We start from the raw sequence: 20,904 nt of genomic DNA, 5'->3' as shown, positions 1-20,904 counted from the left end.
ACAAGCTGCTGTTTTTTTTTTTTTTTTTTTTGTGCAACTTTTAAAGTTTGTCAGACGAATATGGACAAATTCAAAAGTGTTTATAATAATTTCATATTAATTTATATTATAAGTTCTACCTTTGGAAAGTACATTTTAAAGCATGTTCTTATTACTTAAGGTTAGCTAAATAACTTAAAGTGATACCTGTACTTGTAGTGAAGTATTGACTGTGATTTAGTCAGTTGTAATGCAGCTGCAACACTTGGGGGCAGACAAGCACAGCTGAAAACACACAGCCCACAGTAATGATGAACAAAACTGTTTTCTTTCCATTTTCTTGTTCACATTCAGGTGTTTCATGGTTCAATCTGTCTATTAGATCCATGACAGTTAACTAGAAATACAGACAAATCATTTCCTCTTACCAAATAACTGAAATTTACGGCTTTTAGTGAACCTACAATTTTCTTTAGTAATTGACTGAACTTAATATTTCGTATATAGCACCACAAACTATAAGCAAACAGACACATTACATGCGTTACTTTTAAATCCTGTGCTATGAGCTGTTATTGGTGCAAAACTATTACTGGTTAATCCAAACTCTTCAAGACCGACTGACCAGCTAAAAGTTATACATCAAAGTCAAATTTAAACAACTGTCACTGAGACTATACTTACAGTTAAAATATTTTTATTAAATTGTAGTAGGGATCAGAGCGTCTCAGCAAGAACAGTGTGTTTACATAATTATTTGTCCCGTAAAAATAAGCACTCTTTTTTTAAATACCAGCTTTTACTTGTGTGAAGCCGAGTGTTACAGTATGTCATTATTTCACTTGGCTCGTCTGAACCTGAGCTTTACATTAACAATCGAGAGCCTTCAACATTACAAACATGACTGAGCACACGGGCATGTGAACAGGATTTTCAATTAAGAATATTTGGTCAAAATGCAAAATGACTCAATAATAACCCATTTATTATTATTTAACAGAAAACTAGTGTTTTTATTTGCCAACTTGAAATTGAATAAAACTTAAGCCCCCAAAAAACAGTAGAAAGTCTTAATGTAAGTTAAAAAAAAAAAAGTCCCAATGTCTGTTTTTTATTGATGCTAATTATTTGCTCCCTGATCTAAATCACCAGCAATTTAAATAAAATGTTATTGTTCTATACAGTCCTTTCTAACAGCTATTTACAGTTACATTTTGTGTCAAAGAGTTGAAGAAATGTGAATTTGGGAAGATACAGAAATCTGTTTTACCTCCACTATAAATAAAAATGATGCCAATGCTACATGAGAGAAGTTGATGATGGGATGATATGGTTATAAAACAGCGCCTTTCCTCCTCTGGAATGAATACACACTGTGGGGTAACATTGCACCTGAAGGCAACTTCATCCACCATAAAAACTACAGAACAAACTGTAAAATCTAAATCTGTGTAACAGAGCCATAGACAGGGAATCTTATTGGATATGTATGAGAAAGTCGCAAATCCAGCTGATAATACATAATGCATGTACATATCTACAAATAGTGTGATTTATAGAAAAGGAAAAGAAAGAGAAAACACACAACAGGAATGTGTGAAAACAGAAATTGCACTCCGCTCTATATTTGTGCACGAGTTGAAGAGAGCAGACCAAAGCGGCACATCCTGAACCTCAAGCCATCTTAAAAAAAAAAACAACACAAATTATAATAATCCATTTGCATTTTGGGGAAAACATATTCACCTGTTGATGAGAGTTAATTTAGATAAGAACACTGATACACTTTGATATCTGTCATAAATACAAAGCTAGAGCTAGCAGCCGGCGGGTTTGGCACACAGGCTGCAAACACTGAGGGAACAAATATTCTGCTCTCTTACTGAAGTACCACAGTGCAAAGTTCTGCATGTACAATTTTTCTTCTTTGGGTCCTAAATTGTTCTTAAATCAAACCATCTTAGATCTACAAGGGAAAGCTCTCTTACAACTATTGGCCATCTGAAAAACACGCAATGTGTTTAGAATGTGTTTGTGTTTATACGAGGTTGTGTTTTTATTGTAAATCTAGAGCTGTTAGTGTAATCAATGTAATACCTAAAGTTTGAAGTAGCATTAAATAAGAGGACCTCAAAGGAAGTATATGCATTTGTGTAGAGGCACACGGGAATCAGCCTGACTGTGCCTGAAGAAAAACAAAACAAAACAAAACATGAACTTCTAAATCTTGGTAATTAACAGTTTATACCTTTGTTATTTAGTGTTAAAATATCGACATTTAAAAAAACACTTCACAGTCTCTGCTGGCTGCCAGTGTCTTGGTCGAGAAAACAAGTTTGGTCACGTAATGCATGCTCATTGTTAAGCAAACAAAAAAAAAACCCCAATAAGCCATTTTGGGGTTTTTTGAACAGATTAAACTAAATAAAGTGGTAATTGGTGAGATTCCCAGGTGCTTTTGTGCAGATTTTGTTGCCCATTAAAAGAGCAAGGCTAGTCATTTCCTCCTGTTGGTACTAAGCTCAGTTGCTTTTTATTCGACAGATAAGACGGTATCCTGCTTATATAAAGGTAACTTTCATTCAGAAAGTGAACAAGCATTTTTCCCAAAATGTCTATCTTTTGCTGTAATAAAAGGGACCCTTTTATATCCAAATCTAAAGGCACACGAAGAAGACAACCTGCCAAAACGTTTGTAACTATACTGATTTCCCTAAACAACTGATTTTTTAAAAAAGGAAATCAAAACTTTAACCCTTCTTTTCCTGCTTTCATTAGAAAAACATCCCCACTCAAAGTCACACAAGATCAAAAACTCCCTATAGCTCCCTATATAAATCTATACTTTGGCTAAAAGATTTAGATCCTGTAAAGTGCAATATATGCATATATGTGTGTGTGTGTGTGTGTGTGTGTGTGTGTGTGTGTGTGTGTGTGTGTGTTGAACAGCCTTCACACCCTTTGATTTATTACATGTAACAATACAAAACATGTGGATGGCTTGGGTCAGGTCTGTGTCACGTTTACATATTTACTCCCCTCGCTTGTCTCCATCCATCTTTCAGATGGGTTAAAGGGAGTTGGTTTCACAAGTATCCACCCAGGCACAGCAGCAGTAGGACGTGCACAGTGAGCAGATAGAGGCTCAGCAGCAGAGGGGTACGCTGACGGGAGCAGAAGGCCACTCGGAGCATCCGCATCAAACCTGGACCACCTCTCCGAGACTGCCAGAGTAAAAAACACGAGGTTAAAGGAGACGTTCAGCTCATTAGTCTTTAATATTACAGCTATTAAGATGACAAATTAGGTGGTGCAGGACATTAGAGGAGCCTTACTCGAGTGACAGTTCCCTCCGGCGGCTCAATAAAGACAGCGGTCTCTGAGTGATCCTCTTCGTTTGCAGAGTGCCATCTAGCCTGGCCGTGACTGATCATAATGATAAAAAACAAATGTATTGTAGCAAATGTATTGCTCCTTGATTTCTGTACATTTGTAGTAGACACAAAACAATAATTATTCATCTGGGCTGAGCTGAAAAACACTAAAATGTTCAGTGGAGCAGTCAGATGACGACTCCAACTATACGAGCAACATGTTGTGAGAGAGCAGCCGTTTTTACATCACATTTTCATTTGATACATAGTTAATAAAAAAACAATTCCTAGAGGAGCTTTTTGCTCCCCTCCCCCCCAAATGTGTCACATTTCCTACCGTTTGAGTCGATCCTGTGTGGCCATCAGCTGCTCCTCAGCCGCCATCCTCTGCTGCGTCTCTTCATCTAGCCTGGTGTTAAGAAGGTAAAAATAGGTAAATAGACCAATCAGCCACAACATTAACACTGGTGGTCTCAACAATGGAGGACAATGGTCAGCATGGCCAGTCTGAGCAGTCACAGCTACACAGCCCTATACAGAAAAATGTGATACACTATGTGCAGAGGTAGTAAAAGTCCCCAAACTCAATACTTAAATCAACAATCGGTATTTGAAACAATACTGATTATGATAATTATGGCAAAATGTACAGTAATAAAATAAAAAAAAAAGATTAAGGGTCATTTGTAAAGGTGAAGCTGATTTTAACCACTTTATGAGCTGATTGGTGGTTAACCCATCGTGATACATCAGCATTTATTCGTTTATAATAGTTTTTTTAACTATATTTTTTCAATAAAACCAGGCGATATTAACGTGTGACTGATCGGTGTAAGTGTAAGCTCTGTCCTGCCAGTTTCAAAATTCTCTTGTATATTTGAGTCATATTATACCTGCATTGAAGCTCCTTGACCTCAGCCATGTAGGCACGGCTGTCTACGGGGCTGCTTCGCTCCTGTGGTGCACCAGGAGCACTATCCAGTTGATCCGCAGCCTGTGGGAAGAGGACGCGATTGTGGTGATAATCACATTAAACCCAGTTTCAGTACCACACCCCTCCGAGTTTTTTCTCTTGTCTATAACTTTCACATGGACTCACAAGTAGGTTTCGATTCATTTCATGGGCCACCATGGCTAAATGGTGGGAAATCATTTCAGTGATTTTAGCTGTCACTTAGCTGACACTGTCTGCAGGATATGCTCCTTTAACAAGCAGGCGTTTTTACCACCTACCTGTCTCTGATAGTGTTCCTGCTGAAGTTTAGGCCTATGGATATGGGCTTCTTCCAGCATAGCAGTGAGATGTCGCAGTTGCTGGTCCCTCTCTGAGAGCGTGGCAAGGGTCTGCTGCTTTAGCTGCTCCACCTGAGCCATCCAGTCAATACGCTCCAGCCTTAACATAAACACAAACCACACAAACTCACATTAAATGACCGGAAGGCTACTTCTGTCACTGCGCTTGAAAAAAACCAGACTATTAGGACACAATGCCCGAACTGCGTCTCACCGAAGTGTCTCCACTTCCTGCTTGCCCGTTTCCACAACACTCTCTAGTTGGGTTATGACACCCAGCATGTCTTCATTCTTCTTCTTCTCCTCAAACAGCTCCTGGCTGATTTTAATCAGTTCTCCTGCTCCCAGCCGGGCCAGCTCAGATTTCTGCCTCTTTAGCTCGGACGTCTGTGTTTGAAGCTGCTCCAGCTGCAAAGACGGAGAAAGACAAAATGGCTGTTTAAATAATGCTTTTTGCACCGTCGTTGGTATTGTGTTTGTAACTCCTCACTCACCAGTCTTTCCCTGTCATTCTGAAGGGCTTGTAGTGCATTCTTGAGGCTCCACACTTCGCCAGTGGATCCTCCGGGGCTGCTGTGACCTACTTGCCCACCTGCCCGGTTCATCTCTTCCAGCTTCTGGCTTAATTCCTTGGTCTTGTTCATTGCCTGGTCCCTGCTGTCCTGGAGGGAGGCCATGGCTTTAGCAAACGACTGGTTCTCTGCTCTTAGCTGTGTTGTCACCTCTTTCTCCTCTAGCAGCTTCTGCTCAACAGCCAGCAGATCTCGGGCCAACTCAGCAACCCTCTCCTGAGCGCTCTCAGACTCAGTCCGCATCACACCCCCCTCCCACTGCAGCTCAGACAGTTCTTTGCTCTTCCTCTCATGCTCTTGCCTCTCAAGATGTAGACTTTCCTCTAAAGCCTCCACTTGCTGTCTTGCCGCCTGCAGCTTTTCCCTCAGTTTTTCAACTTCTGCACCTGGAGCATCTATCACCTGCGCTGCTGTTCTACCATCAGCAGCCTGACTAAGAGTCTCCCTCTCCACTCTGCCCGTTTCTACTTCTGTGTCTCTGGCTCTGTTCACACTCTTTAACTGGCTTTCCAGGTCCGTGCGTTCCTTTTCTAGAGAGGCAATCTGTGCTCTCTGAGCTGCCAGAAGCTGTTTGTGTTGGGAGTCTTTCATACTCAGGACTTGGTTAAGTTCATCTCGGTACCCGTGAAGTTGAGCAGACAGCTTGGCCTTTTCAGCATACAGGTCGTCTCTCTGGACCAGCAGAGAACGTATCTCTTCCTTCAGGCTGTTGTTCTCCCCTGCTGCCTCTTGAATCAGACCATCCTTCTCCATCATCACCTGGGACACAATACAAATAGTATGGAAGACTGCATACTTACAGAGTTCAACACAGCTAAAACTATAACATTTCGTTTCTTCTTAAACTGTATATTACCTGCAGGTGTTTCTCCTCCAGTTGTTTGTACATGTTAAGGACTCTGTCTCTGTCATCCTGCAAGGAGCCCATGGCCTTCATGAAAGAGTCCAGTTTTGCTTTCCAGTTGGTACTTTCTTCCTCTACTTTTCGGAATTTCTCCTCCAGGTCTCGCAATTCCCCTCTCCTCTGTTCTGCCTCCTTCTCAGCTTCTTGTGCTCGACTGTCAGCCTCCTTTCTAGCCTCATCAGCAGCCTACGACAGTTAAGGACATGTGAACGTTGAGAAATGTTTCTCTAATATCTTCTATTTTCTTTCTGATTAAACCTCAATGAAAAAGCAAAACTAAATAAACAGCAATTGAATAAATGTTAATACCTGAGCAACAGCTTGCTCCTTCTCCCCCAGCATTTCCACTTCTCTCCTTTCTTTCTCATTTAACTCAGTCTGCAGACTCTCTGTCAAGGCCTTGGATGACCTCAGGTCCGTGTCCAGTTGTTCCACATTCAGGTACAATCGCCTCTCCTCTGCCTCCTTCTCCTTCAGCTCAGTCCTGGCCTGGTCGACTTCACCCTGCAGCTTACCTACAGCATCCTCCAGAGCCTGGGCTCTATGACGAAGAGCCTCCAATTCATCAGTCAGGGTACGGACTTCAGTTTGTTTAGATTGCAACTCAGCCACGGTTTGTTGAAGCTTCCTTCTCTCCTCCTCCAGAAGAGCTTGGCCCTCTTTGACTTTCTTTTCCTCCTCTCCCATCCTCAGCTGCCAGTCTTTGTCTGCGTTCTCTAGCCTGGAAACAAAATGTTTTTGAGCTATGAAACAGAATATGATCAATTCAAGGGCAAAGGGAAATAAGACAAATACAGTAGCAATGTTTTACCTGTCCACTGACAGCTTAAGATCTTCCTTTAGTGCGGTTTCTGCCTGAAGCTGTTCTGCCAGTTCCTTGGCTCGTGTTTCAGCCTTCTGGACTTCAGCCTCCTTACTCTGCAGAGCATCATTAAAGCGAGTCTCCCACTGCCGTGTCTCATCCAAAACTCTGTCCCGGTCATCTTGCAGTGAAGACATGCAGCGTGAAAAAGCAGCTAACCTAGCCAGAGACTCATCCAGACGGGCTTGCATTGTCTGCGCTCGCTTCTCAGCTCCTTCTGCTATTTCTCTAGCCTCGAGTGTGGCTTCCTCTTCCTTTTCCCGGTCTCTGTAAGCCTCTTCCAGTCTATGCTCCATCTCCTTCAATTCAGCTCCCAGCCTGAATCTCACAGAGTCCAGGGTTTGCTCTGCCTCAGCTTTAATCAAGGCCTCCTTCTGCTGGGCGCTGTTCTCCAAAGATGTTTTCTCAGCTAATGCCTCACTTAACTGTTTCTGAGCTACATCCAGCTGAGATTTACAGCTAGCTAACTCTACCTCAGTCCTTTTCAAGTCTTCTAGAGTTTTGTTAGCCTCCAGTTGGGACTGTTCTAATTTGTGACACAGTTCATTATGGGCAAGCTGCAGCGTCTTAGCTTCCTTCCCCAGCTCGCTGATCCTCTCCTGGTACTGGATGCTCTCTTTCTGCAGCTGACGAACCTCCAGCTGCTTCTCTCTCAACAGTTCTTCGAGCTGCCGTGCTCTACTCTGGCTGCCTTCTTTGACTCTCTGAGCAGACCTCAGCTGTTGCTCCAGCTCCCTCTGCTTGCCTGACTCTGCTTCAGCTTCTGCTCTTTCTCTTTGAGCTTGCCTCATGTCCTCTTCGAGCCTGGCTGCCCGGTCCCTCTCGCACTGTGCCTCGGCTTCGAGTTCTGCTCGCTCCCTCTCCAACCTCTCCACCTCCCGCTGCAGTTCAGCGAGGTGCCCCCGGTTTTCTGCTGCCTCTTGTTGGTATCCGGCAATGCTCCCATTGAGTTGAGCCAACTGGTTCATCAGTCGCTCCTCTAGGTTATCTTTCTCAGTTTCAAGGCTTTTGAGGAGCTCTTTAAATTGAGTTTCCCTCTTTGAACTCTCTTCAATAAGGCTGTTTTCCCTGTCTTTGCTGTCTTGCAGGCACTTTTCTAAAGAGGCCATAAGGCTGTCTTGGTCTTTGTTCTCTTGGAGATCTTGCTTAAGAGACGCAAGCTCAGCCTTGAGTTCAGCCTCCTGTTCCTGCCACACCTCCTTCTCTGTGTTAAAAGCGGCCTCCATTTCATTTATCTTATCTAATAAAGTTTGAGCATTTTCCATTGTTTCCTCATTTTCTTTCTCCCCTGTAGGCTGTAAATGTGTTTGTGGTGCAGACACTGCAGCTATTTGATCATCGTTTGGTGTTAAGGGGCTTCCTTCCTCTTCATATCTTTCAGGAGGCTCTGCTGTAGTTATGATTGTATCTGACTGGTGGACAGTGACAAGCTCTTCTGTCACAGCTGAGAGCGAAGGTTTATTGTCTTGGTTCTTTTTTACTTCAGCAAGTTGTTCCTTCAACTCCTCAATCTGCTGCACTAATGAGTCTTTTTCTGTGGTTGTAGCATCCAGCTCAGCTTTCAAAGCCTGCAGCTCCTCTTGAAGTTGTTCAGCCTCAGCTTTGAGAGTCCTGTCCTCTCGTTTTGTTATTGGCTTTTCCTGCAGCTCTCTAAGTCTCTCATTCTCCTCCTCTAATTCCAGTATTTTCTGTTGCTTTGTTTTGGCAAACTTTCTCATTTTGTCTTTCATTAAATCTATCTCTTTCTGCGCCTCCTCCGCCTGCCTTTCAGCTTCTTGTCTTGCAGCTTCGTGTGTTCTCACTTTGGCTGCCAACTCCTGTCTCTCCTGCCTGGCAGCCTGTAGGACTCGTCTCACTCGCTCTGCCTCATCACTCACATTTTCGTAGGACTTGAGCAGAGTCTCGTACTCGTCCTTCATGCTTTGAACCTTTTCCTCCCACTCTTTGCTTATCCGGGCAGCCTCTTCCTTTGCCAGCTCTACTTCTTGTTTACAGGCATCTTTCTCATTCAGTATGCCTTCCATGGCCAGTTTGAGGCTCTCACAGGATGATCCCAGGCTTTGGTTCTCCAGTAGTGTCCGGTCGACCTCTTCGATGAGTCTAACTCTTTCTATTTTTAGCTTCTCCAGCTCTTCTTCTGCTGACTCTATTTTCTGCTTAAGTTCTGCTGTAAGGGCCTCAGTTGAAGCAAGCTGCTCCTTCTGGGTTTTGTTTTCTTTGAGGGTCTCTTTGCGGGAGATCAGAGCAGCCTGAAGCTTTCGTTGAAGCTGCTGAATCTTTGTCTCACTATCCTTTTCTTCCTCTTGCTTCTGTGGGACCTCAGCCTCTAGTTTTTGGGTTTTATCTTGTTCAAGCCTTAACTCCTCCTGTAAAGAAGTTATTAGCTGATCCTTCTGAGAGACTGTGTCCTGCATCGAGTGAATGAGTGAGTTCTGCTCACTAAGCTGCTGACTGAGCTCCATTATCTCTTGATTCTTTTTGTCAAGAAACTGCTTGAAGTCTTCCACCTCAGCTTGGAGAGCTGCAATGGAGGATGCAGAATCTACAGATGCTGCCTTGGCTGCAGTTTCCATCTCTGCCTTTAGATTTTCAGCGTATGACTCAGCTTGGCGATGCTTTTTTCTAAGATCAATAATTTCCTCTGAGAGTGCGTCAATCTGTCTTTCCTTGTCTCTTAGTGCTTGTAGTTCTTTCCCCAAATCCAGTACTTCAGCCTCCTTCTGAGACAGACCGGCCTGGGTTTCCTGTAGCTTCTTCTCTAGCTCTATGTTAGCTGTTTTCACAGTCTGGATCTCATCCCTGAGACCTTTCAGAGATTCTTCCATTTCTGCAGAGAGGCTGCTAGATTGCTCTGCAGGATGTTGAGCTGGATCGCTCGATTGTTGTTGTGAAGAATCAGGCTCAGATGTTGAAAAATCTACCCAGTCCTCTGCTTGTGCCCAATCACCTTCTGCTTGCTTCACTAAACTTTCAGCCAGCTTGGTTTCCTGGTGAGGCAAGTCTTCTCTTTCAGTGCACATTTTGTTTTCTAGTTCACTTAGTTTACAAAGGAGAACATCTCTTTCTCCACTCTGCACCTCAAAACGTTCCATCAGCTCGTTGTATTCTTCTTTCTGCTGCTTCAGTTGTTCACGGTGGTGTCTGTCTTTCTCTTTTGCTTTGCGGATGGTTTCTTTGCGAGATTCTTGAGCCTCCTGAACTTTCTTGTGAAGTGTTTCACACTCGGCTTCAAGAGAGACAACCTGGGATTGTAACACGGTACTTTCAGAGGAGCTGTCAGTCGGCCCGGTGTTTTCAGCTTCTTCAATTAGCTTTTTGTTCAGGGTAAGCATCTCAGCGATAACCTGATCCTGTTGGTTAATTTTCTGCTCAAGACTCTCAACTGTTTCTTCTTTAGATTTTAAAGTTTGCTCGAGCTGTAGGAGTTTAGCCTCCATATGTTGAATATCACATCCTGTGCGTTTTTCTACCTCTGGAGTTTCTTCCTTCGTTGTGTCTACTTTCTCCTTCCATCTTTTTGCTTCCAGCTCAAAATCTGCTACTTTCTTCATGAGCTCCTTTCGCTGCACAAGTGCAGCCTGCAACTTTTTCTTTGCGTTTGTCAGTTGGGTTTCCAGCTCTCCTTTCTCCTTTCTTAGGGTACCAAGTTCATCATCTGCATGAGTGGCGGCATCTTCACAACTGGCTTGCTGCTTCTCATCTCGCACTTTCTCAAGTTCCACTAACTGCTCCCTCAGTTTACTGACCTCGCCATCTATCTGGAACTTCTCCTCCTCTGCTTGAAGGAGTCTAGCAGACATACTGTCAGTGAGCTCCATCATCTCTTTCTCTTTTTGGTTGAGACGAAGCTGTAGCTCACTGATTTCTGAATCCTTCTTCGACAAAGTCTCATTGTTAAGATCTGAAGCCTGAGAGTATTCCAATAGGCTACTTTCCATATTTTGAAGCCTCCTTTCAAGCTCAGAGGAGAGGAACTCTCTGTCCTCCAGTTGAGCACTTAGCATCCTTGCCTGACCCTCTTGCTCAGAAAGAGCTTGTTGAGCCATTTCTAGATCTGTCTGCAAAGCTTGAATCTTATTCTCCTTAGTTATAGTGTCAGTGTTCAAATTGCTGTTCTGTTCTTGAAGAAGCTGCATTTCAGCATGGTGATTCTCCACTACAGAACTGCTTTGCTGGGAGACCTTGTCTAACTCCTCTTTGGCTGACTGAAGCTCCTCTGCCAAGTTCCTAGCTTGCAGCTCTGCTTCTTCTTTGGTAGCAGTAAGGAACTGTGTGTTCTCTTCCAGAGTCTTGATTTTTTCCTGTGACTCTGCAGCTTCCTCTCTGAGCTGCTGCACCTCAGACAGCAGTTCACTGTATCTCTTCTGAAGTTCTTCGGCTAATGCCTGAGCAAAAACCTGACCAGAAGGCACGTTAGCGTCTGTGGAGGAGGAACTCTGCTGAGTTAGATGAACCTGAACCGCCTCTTTAATGATGACAGAGGAAGACTCAACTTGAACTGTGGAGGTCTCCTGCTCCATGCTCGTTGCTTCCCATGACTGCATTTGCAGCTGGCGTAAGTCCTGCACAATGGAGGGCCACTCCTGGCTCCCATCTTGGTTAACAGCTTCCAGGAGCGTCCAGCTGTTGTGAACTACCTCTGAATCACTACTTGCAACCATCTCGTCTGAAGATGTACCTTTGGATTCTTCTGGGGACTCAGAATGGTGTCCAATAAGTTCTGGACTGCTCTCATTATCAGCAGAAAGGGAGAGGACAGAGGTGTTTTCAGCAAGTAAGGTGGTCTCTTCTTCTTGTGTATCCTCCATATCCTTCCAGTCCTGAAGGCCTGCAGAAGAGTCACAGAGGGCCACACTGGAATCCTGATCCTGTTCTAGAGATTTGGCTGATGGGACCTCACTGGAGCTGTCTTTAGCCAGTCTTAGTGATTCTTGCAAGGCAGCTAGTTCACTGTCTTTTGCTAATAACTGCTGCTCCAATACCAGAATGTGTGCTGTGAAAACCAACAAAAGAGAAAGAAATCTTCACCGTACATGAACCAAAAACATTTTTTTTACTAATATTTAACTCAACCAGTAGCAAATTTTAATCAATCAACAATACGGTCAAGTGTCTTTACTAAAATAAATAAAATGTGTGTTCACACTCGTGTGTTCTATACAGTGAAATAACATTGCTGACTTAAATCAAACACATAAGTAGAGTGTGTGTGTTGCTACTAGGTTATATCACTGTTCAAAGTTCCGATGCCATTTCTGTCGAGCACAAAATTAATACTCAACCCAGAAAAATCCGTTTGGATTCTGGAGACAGAATTGACAATTTTCATTATCTTGGAGAGTCTAGTCTATGACCACTGTAAAGTGTGAAAACCAAAGACACTGTAACCAAAGGCCGATAAACTCAATTCACTGTGTCCTGAAGTACAACATCATAAGCATCTTCCTCTTAGACTCTAAATATTTTAAAATCCTCCTTGTACCAAAAATTACGTTCAGTAAATTAAAGTTAAATTTCTACCATGCAATTCTGAGTACCGCAATTAAAATAAAACAAATACTGAAAAATACCAATGTTACTTCAATTATATTAAAACAATGCCATTATGACAATTTAAAGTAAAAAGGACATTCGATGAGTCCAAAATTGTTACCTTCCTACAGTGTAGAAAATACTCCTCACTGTCAAGTCATATTAACAGGTTCTAAATATAGTATAGGTTTGGTTGGACAAACTTTAAAATGGTGAATATACTCTACAGCAAAGACATTTTGAGTAATAAAGACACGTTACTAGAGTCTTCTGCACAATACTTGAACTGCTAAATTTGGAGCTCAATTAACTGATTATTTTTTAAATCTCTACATTGGCAAAAAGTAAATATTAACTAAAGTAACCTACGATGGAAATGGAAAGTAAAGGTACCTCATATAGCAAAAATGTACTTTCTATCCCTCAATAATGTTAAATTTCTATCAATATTTTTGCACTTTGTGAAGCAGAGCAAAATTCCTTTTATTGTTGTTGTGAAAATACAGATTTATACCTTTATGTTTGAGTCTCCACATAATGTGTGACTTTTATTTTTTAGATAGAGACAGCCAACTACCAGAACTTCGTACCTTTATCAGCTTCAGATGAAGCCTGGACTGATTGTTCAGGTTGGACAAGTGATTCTTCAGACATCTGCAAGAGTGAAACAAGACAACGGGCTCTAAGACAGTTCTTTTCTTTAAATCTATACAGCAGCATTTATGTCTGCAGCATAAGGTGAAGGATTGATCTGATATTCAGTCACAGTAGCGGATCAGAGCAGAAGGGATTAGACTTTGTTTTCTTCATTGGCTTTCTGTACTGCATAACACTGCTGCTTCTGCCCCGTCTCACACTGACCAAGATCACCTGTTCAGACACAAGCTGTGAACCTGAACGAGCTGCAGAGGACACAACCACTCAAAATGCCATGCAGCATAACTGAAACACCATGACAAACTCTGAGGTTTAAGTTTTGCAGTGATGACAAAGTTTGCACAGTATTATACAGCCTACCGAGGACTGAATGTACTTCTATCTTTTTAAGTTTGCTTTGTTTTTTTACACCTGTAACTAGACAATATATCTCCATTGATAAATCCAGACTAAATACAATTGAATGCTTACGCCGAAGAAGTAGATGCCATTTCATGATTGCTTCAGCCAAAAAAACAGCGAAGCAATGACAAACATAACCTGCTCTGCTCTGACTGTCTAAAACTTGAGCACAGTGAGGCCAAATGACATAAAAGGCAAAATAAACAGATAATCTACATCCATGTATCCACAGATTTCATGTTACAATAGGTGCAACTGGGGCCCTAGTACTGACCGTTATGATTTGCTGCTCCAGCTGCTGTATCTTGGCTGTGGACTCATCCTGTTCCGTGGTTTGTCTGTTAAGTTGTTCTGAAAAGCAGACACAATCAGTACCTACATTAAGGTTCTATAAACCTATATCCTATAAACAACTAGATAAAGCCTCTTACCCTGAAGGGTTTCCATGGTGTGTGAGAGCTCTGCGTAACGTTGCTCACTCTTACTGTGCTCGTCTTTCAGCCTTGTCAATTTCATCTCAACCGCCTGCACCGTGTCGAGGAGCAGGGACAGGTCAGCAGGGATGGGGTTTTCCTCTACGGACTGCGCATCTTCTAGAGCCACAGACTGTAGATGTCTCCAAATTTCAGCCAAGATCTCACTTTTTTTCTGAGCCTCTTCCTGCTGCTTTTTGAGTGAAGCCAGCTCTTTTTCAAGTTTATCAACTTCTGACTTCTCCTTCTCTGGGGCATACTGGTTGGCATGGACTGCTGCCTCTCTCATAGATGCAAGTTCACTTTCAAGCCGAGCTATTTCCGCTCTGTCTCTCTCTACAGCATCAAGGCTCACTTGGGTGGCTGCGACCTCAGCCTCTTTCATCAAAGCCAGCTCTCTCTCCAACCTGGCAACTTCCATCTTCTCTTTCTGCAAAGCCTCCTGACTATTACGCTCTGCATCTCTTAGAGAAAACAACTCATTCTCTTGCCTCTCAACCACTATTCTTTGTCCTTCCAGGCCTTCCAGGCTGGTTCGAAGTGCTGCTAGTTCTACATCGGTCCTACTGGCCTGTTCGGCCCACTGCTTCCTCTCCTCCTCCCTCAGTTTCAAGGCCTCAGCCAGGTCCTGCTCCATCTGCCGGAACTGAGCGGTCAAGATCTGAAAAGAAGGAGCAGGAGAGAGAGGATATGAGGGTGTGTGTTGTGTGGCTTTTTAGATCAATATACAGTACAGCAATGACGTGCCATCGTGATCTGGGGTGTGTCTTGCTTGAACTGTTTTCTTTTCATTAAACAGGAGTATTCATTCTAAGTGAGGCATCTATAAATATCGGGCAATTTGTGACACAATCTAAAACCAACCTGCTATACTTAGATACTGAAAGGGTAACTGGTCCAACCAGATCTGTACCTGTTTTTGTTGATCCGAACTGCTGATTTCCTCCTGCAGCATTTCCAACACTTGGGATCGAGAGTTTAAAGCCTCCTCCAGTTCTTCACAGCGTCGCTGAGCTGCATGAAAGGACTGGGAAAGAAGACATAAGGAATGATATATTATTAATGTAACTTATCTCTACTGATTGACAAAATGAAAAATGTTAATCCTCTCTACATTAGTTATTTGCCAAATAAATTAAAGATCGGTTGATTAAGGGAATTATTCATTTTCAAAATAACTGCTATTTAGATATAAGGTCTGTCCCATTTTTTAATCAGTCAAATGTTTTCTGTCCAAACTGGACAGGACTAAGGAAACGGTGACAGAGGAAAAGTAGCAGATTTGTGGCTTTGGCACTGACTTGACCTAATTGTTTTGTACCTTATGGAATAATTAAAAGATAAATCACATTTTCTCTAGAATTGGCAAGAATTTAATCGGTAACAGCATAATCACAGTCATTTTTTTACAAATATGCCCAAATTTGACTAATTCTACTTTCATAAATATATCTAAAAAGTAACTAGCATCTGATGGTTTACTTTAGCTGGGGACACACATAAGAACTGGAAAAAAGACTGGGCAGTTCACACATTAAAACTATCACAGATTCCTAGTCTCTGACAGTCTGGAAGTAGCACACACGTAATGACCGAATAAACTCTGGACCACACACTTAATGACTGGTCGGGAACGACTGGACCTTATAAACTCCAAATCCCGCATGAACAGGAATTCTTTGCGTGTTCTTGTACCAAAACAACTATGTTGGCAACTGGGAACTTTGACTTTTTAACTTAACAATTTGTGGGTAAAAGAACAAATTGTGTATAATAATATATAAATCATAAATGTAAAAGAACTAAAGATTTTGTACCTTCTGAAACTCGCTGTCGTTTTGAGACTGAATTGCGGCCTTCATCAGCTCTTCCTCATGTTTCTGGATCTGTTCCTGGAAACGCACATCCTTCTCAAAAATAACAGCCTGCAGCTTCTTCAACTGATAACACAACCACAACATTTCATCAGACAGAACTTTTCTCAGGAAACCTACAGTCCCTGTTTGAGTCCAGAGTAGGACTCTGCAATGTCACCTGGTCAGCATTGGCTGATTCCTTTTCTTGAAGTAGCTGTTCTGTAGCCTGGAGTCGCTCTTTCAACTCCCTTCCCTTGGCCTCCTCATCGCTCAGCTTTTTCTTCAGTTCTTGGAGCTCCTCCTCAACTGAAACACCAGCTCCCGTAAAAGAGCTGTCCGGACTCTGCTGCAGACAAACACATGGAGACCGATGTAACTAAAGCTGTAAGTTTTTGGTTAATAAGTGGTGTATCTTAACTCTGTGCAGGATCTTTGCAGTAAAAGCTAGTTAGTTAATAAAAGCAAGTTAAAGGATCCTATAAAATATTAATAACTCTACATCAAAACTTACTATTGCTCCTTGTCCTTTTAAATCTGTTATCTGTTTGTTAAGTGCAGCCATCTTGGCTTTGGCCTGGAGTTTGAGTTTGGTGAATCGAGCCTCAGCTTCTTCCTTTTCATTCTATGGACATGGACAAAAAAATCATTGGTGTACAGTCATAAAAGAGGTTTGCATAAAGAATGTGCAGTGGCTTTTATAGTCAAGTCCACATAAATGCAAACAGATTATTTACTTTGAGCTGTCCATCTTTGTTAGCCAGCTCAGTGTCCTTTTGGACGAGCTGATTGTCTTTGTCTCTGATAAGCTCCTTCAGCTGAACGACCAGTTGTTCCAGATGAGCCAGTCTCTCCATGGCCTCCTCAGGTATCTCAGACTCCAGTGGAGCCTGGACCTCACCGTCAGAGAGCTGAGGTACAAGCATGCCCTTTACAAGGAAATGAAGAAAGTTGTTAATTAACTGGTCCCACTCTGATTGTAAAAGCAGATTTCTGATGACTTTTAAGGCTTTGGAGCTTGGTCTTAAGACTTCAAATTGTGACAGATATTGAGAGATACAAACAGGGGAGATAGTTTTTATTATTAACTATTAATAAGTCCACCAATTTGAGTAATGTTACATACTAAATTGCTGGGCTACCTCTCTAATGCAGGAAGTATGGGGTTTATGCCAGCATAAAGTTTAGAGTGAATAGGACATGCATTACTTCTTGCATATATACTACATAAATGACATCTATAACCTAATTCTAGTCAGATACTTTTCCTAATTGTAGCAGAAAAGAGACATAAACAAGAAGCTGTACAACTGATCACCTAATCAACCTATTTTCTTTAAAAGCTGAAAAACACAACTGACAATACAAACCACTAGATGAGTCAATATTTAATGTTTTAATGGCTTATGCTTTAAAATGATGATTTTATATTTGCGTTTGCATGCTCACCTGTGAGTCTCCGTCTGGGTCCTCCTCTCCAGAGAGCTCCTGGAGGACTGTGGCCAGACGGCTGAACATAAATGTGGCTCTGTAACGGTGGGAGAACAGAGGTTTGATGTAGACTATCATGTGTAGAATATCATGAGTAATTTCTGACATGTAAATCATGCTCTTCCTGCACCCTGTGTGAGTCCTATTCTGTAAGCTAGACATAAAATGGTGAAAGTAAAAACTATTGTCCAAAACCTTCATGCAGAGGGCAACTTTCTTACATGCCCTCAATGAATATTCAGCCAGAGAATAATTTCAGCTTTAGGCAAAAATTCACATTATTATTTATTTAAGCTTAAATGCTCATATTGCATAATGTCTAATGTTGTTTTCAAGAAGAGTTTCAGAAAGCTGCCAGACATTAATATTAAACGGACACATCCTCTTAATGTGCAAATATACACTTAGCATATTTATTTTACTTTTGTGTGCATATGAGGGCAGTGGCACATGGAAGGGATTTAAAGTTGAAACCAAAAGTTCATTGTGGACCTTGGCAAAAACAGCTCTATTACAAACTCTGAGAAAGCCACTGTCTTCCTCTGGAGATGGCAGTTGAATTTTTCAATTGCATTTGAAAAACATAATAAAAATCTTACCAGATATATACTTGTTAATTTGTTTTATCTTTATCTCGTTGCAGTATTATGTTTTTCATTAATTGTAACAGATCGGACTATGGGTGCAGGTCAGCTGCTGATTTAACCCTGGCACATTTATGCTGAACATTAGTTCTGATTGGTGTGCACAGTTCCTTCCATTTAAAAATAAATAAATAAATAAACTTTTAAGACAGCAAATATAATAAGTCCTTAAGGTGCTTTGAAAAACTAAACTCTTAACAAGCTTAATTACAATTACTAAATAGTTGTTGTGGTGAGATTTTGTCAGTTTTATAGTTCTTTGTAGCGGTATTACAAACAACTATGGTAATTAATCATTTAATGTTTTGACATGTTGATAAGCTGTCCAGGAAACGAGCAAAAACACTACAATACATTAAAAACTTCGCTTGCAAAGGACAAATAATCTTTATCTAGAAATGTTAATCTGTAGTCTGGAGATTTTTTTTTTTTACCTTGTATGTTTATTTTACAGGATTGCAGGTTCCAATGTACACTCAAGCTTGATCAAATATGGAAAATCGAGTCAGGGCTCCTAATCCAGAGAGGTTGCATGGACTAATACATCCAGTATATGGCAAATATTTTGAGAAAGTAGTTCCTGTTCTACCTAATAAAAACAAATATCATACTGTAAGTAAGGAGGCTTACATTATATTGAACACTCTGATGATTTAAGGGGTGGAAATCACCGAAAACCTTGTCTAGATATATTTCTGTCCCCCATGATTAAGTCAAAACATTAGCAGACACTCCCCTGCCCGTGTTGTCCGAACTTGGACCGGGCAGAACCGACTCCTCCCGAATCTGCCTGGACTCTTCACTGCGGCTGCGTGTTAATTGTGAACAGCAAAGATTATAGCTAGCTAACGCAAAAATAGTCGACAAACTTTCCCAGCGACTGGACAACTATAGCTTCAAAACACAGCAGAGAGGTTTAAAGGTTCGGAAACGTCTGCGTGGACTGAAAACATCCAATGTTTACTCGGACTTTAGTTTCCACGGTGCAGTGAGTTAGCTTAGCTGGCTAACGCTGGTACATCGTAAATGAGGACAGATTCTTCCAAACCTGCTTCGCTAACTTTTTCTCCTCCGTGCATGACAGCTCCGTTAAGCAGCCGAGTGAGGGGCACTTTTTTTTTTTTTTTTAAAGAAAAGACATTTGACTTACCTGTGTGAGCGCTTCCCTGGTTAATATATGTGGTGGTTTTTTTGATATATTTCCTCGGATGGATTTCAGAGCATAGCCACATCACCAAACATTCCCGGAAACAAAACTTCCTCTACACTGATTGGACGATCGTGTGTAAGGGACTGTTTGCGAATTTACAGGCGCCTGGTCATTTCTAGGAAGTATCTGCCTAAATACAGACATTTAAAAAAACGAACAATGAGCCCCTAAGCTAAACCCTACACATAAGTTGCTTTTTCTACATCTCGAACCACCCAAAATAAATCATAATGAAGGCAGGCCATGACCAGAGAGTCAACTTGATCATCAACCATGGCAGGAAGCTTGGGAAGAATCTGCTTTTGCTGGCCCACTACACCACAGTGTTTGTGGCCTTTGTCGGGCGCAGTGTGCAGTGGATGGTGGATGCAGTGAAGTGGACCAGCCTGTTCGCACGCTACACAGCGTCAGTGTTTGACTCGCTCTACAGACATCTGCACTGGGGGAAGAGAAAAAGTGTCACTGCTGGAGCCAGAGAGATCAGCCCGACCTCTGACATGGAGCCACACTGATTCCAGGTTTATTATGGCTTTGTCTAACTGTGTTATACTGACAAACGTAATTACGAAGCTGAAGGGAACCAGAACATAAAGTTTTATTGATGGTGGATGAACGAAAACGAGGCCTTACTGAAATGAGAAAACTTATAGGTTTTTATTTTATTTTATCTCCTTTAACAGCTCTTTGTTAAACACTATTATTTGTGTTATACTGTGTATGTGCTGGTGGTTATGTGAAATGCATATTCGAGGTTTTGTTCTCACCAAGGAAAGATCTTCACACGTAGGAAACTTTATTTCGGTCTATTGTGCGATAGTGGAATTATATTGCTGCTGTCATCCATTCATCGATCATACCTGCTGATTTGACTAATAATGCAAAAACGTCACATCGGGGTAAATATGTTAGAGGCTTAGGATACTGTAACCCTTTTCAGTATTTCATTATTTCACTAATATGTCATAACATTGACAGTCAATACAATCATACATCTGTGAAGCATATGTTATATTTCATTTTGTCATAACAATTCTTATGTGAGTTGGATACAACTCATGCACTGACCAATGAGCTGGTCAGTGCAGACCCGTGGAGATGCTGCTTTCTGCTGTTTTTCATGTGTTAGTCTGAAACATATGTTTTTTTTCTTTGTTTGCAAGTTTTATAACCAGTAAAAAAAGCATGAACACTACTGCTGAATGTTTTCCAGAGGCAACTACTATCTGAATTGAACAATTCCTGTTACGCCCATTTAACAAATTACGAAATGAATATGAAATGTTGTTTTAAAATGACTAAAAACTGCAATTAATGATGTTCTTATTACTTTTGTATAATGTACATTTTAACTATAATCCCATTTAGAAGGCACTGATATGTATATTGCTGTATTATTTGTCTTTTTAGGACTGAATACACATTAGCAAGTGTTAGAAGAGTTGGTTATTAACCATAATTATAGCAAGTATGATAACCAGATTGTTGTAACAACGTTACATGTAAGAAGCACTTAGACATTCTTGTAATATCATTTGCTGGTATTTGCACTGACATATCTGCAGGTATCTGCAGTGTTTGGATATTAATTTGATTAATTGAAACTGTACACTTTTCCAGTTACTACTCAGCCATGGCTCAGGCCCTTTTGGTTTTAGACT

At 41.5% G+C, this 20,904-nt stretch overlaps 1 protein-coding gene across 3 annotated transcripts; it reads right to left on the bottom strand.

Annotated features, from left to right (window-relative positions):
- Positions 1–659: 659 nt before the first annotated feature.
- golgb1 (golgin B1) lies at positions 660–19,300 on the bottom strand. Of its 3 annotated transcripts, XM_067490027.1 has the most exons (21): positions 19,187–19,254; positions 18,471–18,625; positions 17,351–17,429; positions 16,639–16,830; positions 16,416–16,526; positions 16,083–16,250; positions 15,866–15,988; positions 14,962–15,075; positions 14,007–14,709; positions 13,850–13,926; positions 13,107–13,170; positions 6,934–11,977; positions 6,432–6,843; positions 6,075–6,308; positions 5,141–5,977; positions 4,861–5,054; positions 4,587–4,746; positions 4,247–4,347; positions 3,691–3,762; positions 3,315–3,405; positions 660–3,203 (listed from the first exon to the last, which is right to left on the bottom strand). In XM_067490027.1, the coding sequence occupies exons 3-21, from the start codon at positions 17,417–17,419 to the stop codon at positions 3,066–3,068; spliced, it is 8,904 nt and encodes a 2,967-aa protein (XP_067346128.1). In that variant the 5' UTR covers positions 17,420–17,429; positions 18,471–18,625; positions 19,187–19,254; the 3' UTR covers positions 660–3,065. The 3 variants fall into 3 exon arrangements, with proteins under 3 accessions (XP_067346128.1, XP_067346127.1, XP_067346129.1); XM_067490026.1 differs by lacking the exon at positions 18,471–18,625 and having other exon boundaries at positions 19,187–19,300; XM_067490028.1 differs by lacking the exon at positions 18,471–18,625 and having other exon boundaries at positions 16,083–16,247; positions 19,187–19,300.
- Positions 19,301–20,904: the final 1,604 nt, after the last annotated feature.

This window comes from Channa argus, chromosome 21, assembly GCF_033026475.1.
Source record: "Channa argus isolate prfri chromosome 21, Channa argus male v1.0, whole genome shotgun sequence".
In the NCBI taxonomy this organism is placed as follows: Eukaryota; Metazoa; Chordata; class Actinopteri; order Anabantiformes; family Channidae; genus Channa; species Channa argus.
The sequence above is the reverse complement of the archived record's forward strand: the minus strand, read 5'-3'. Positions and strand labels throughout refer to the sequence as shown.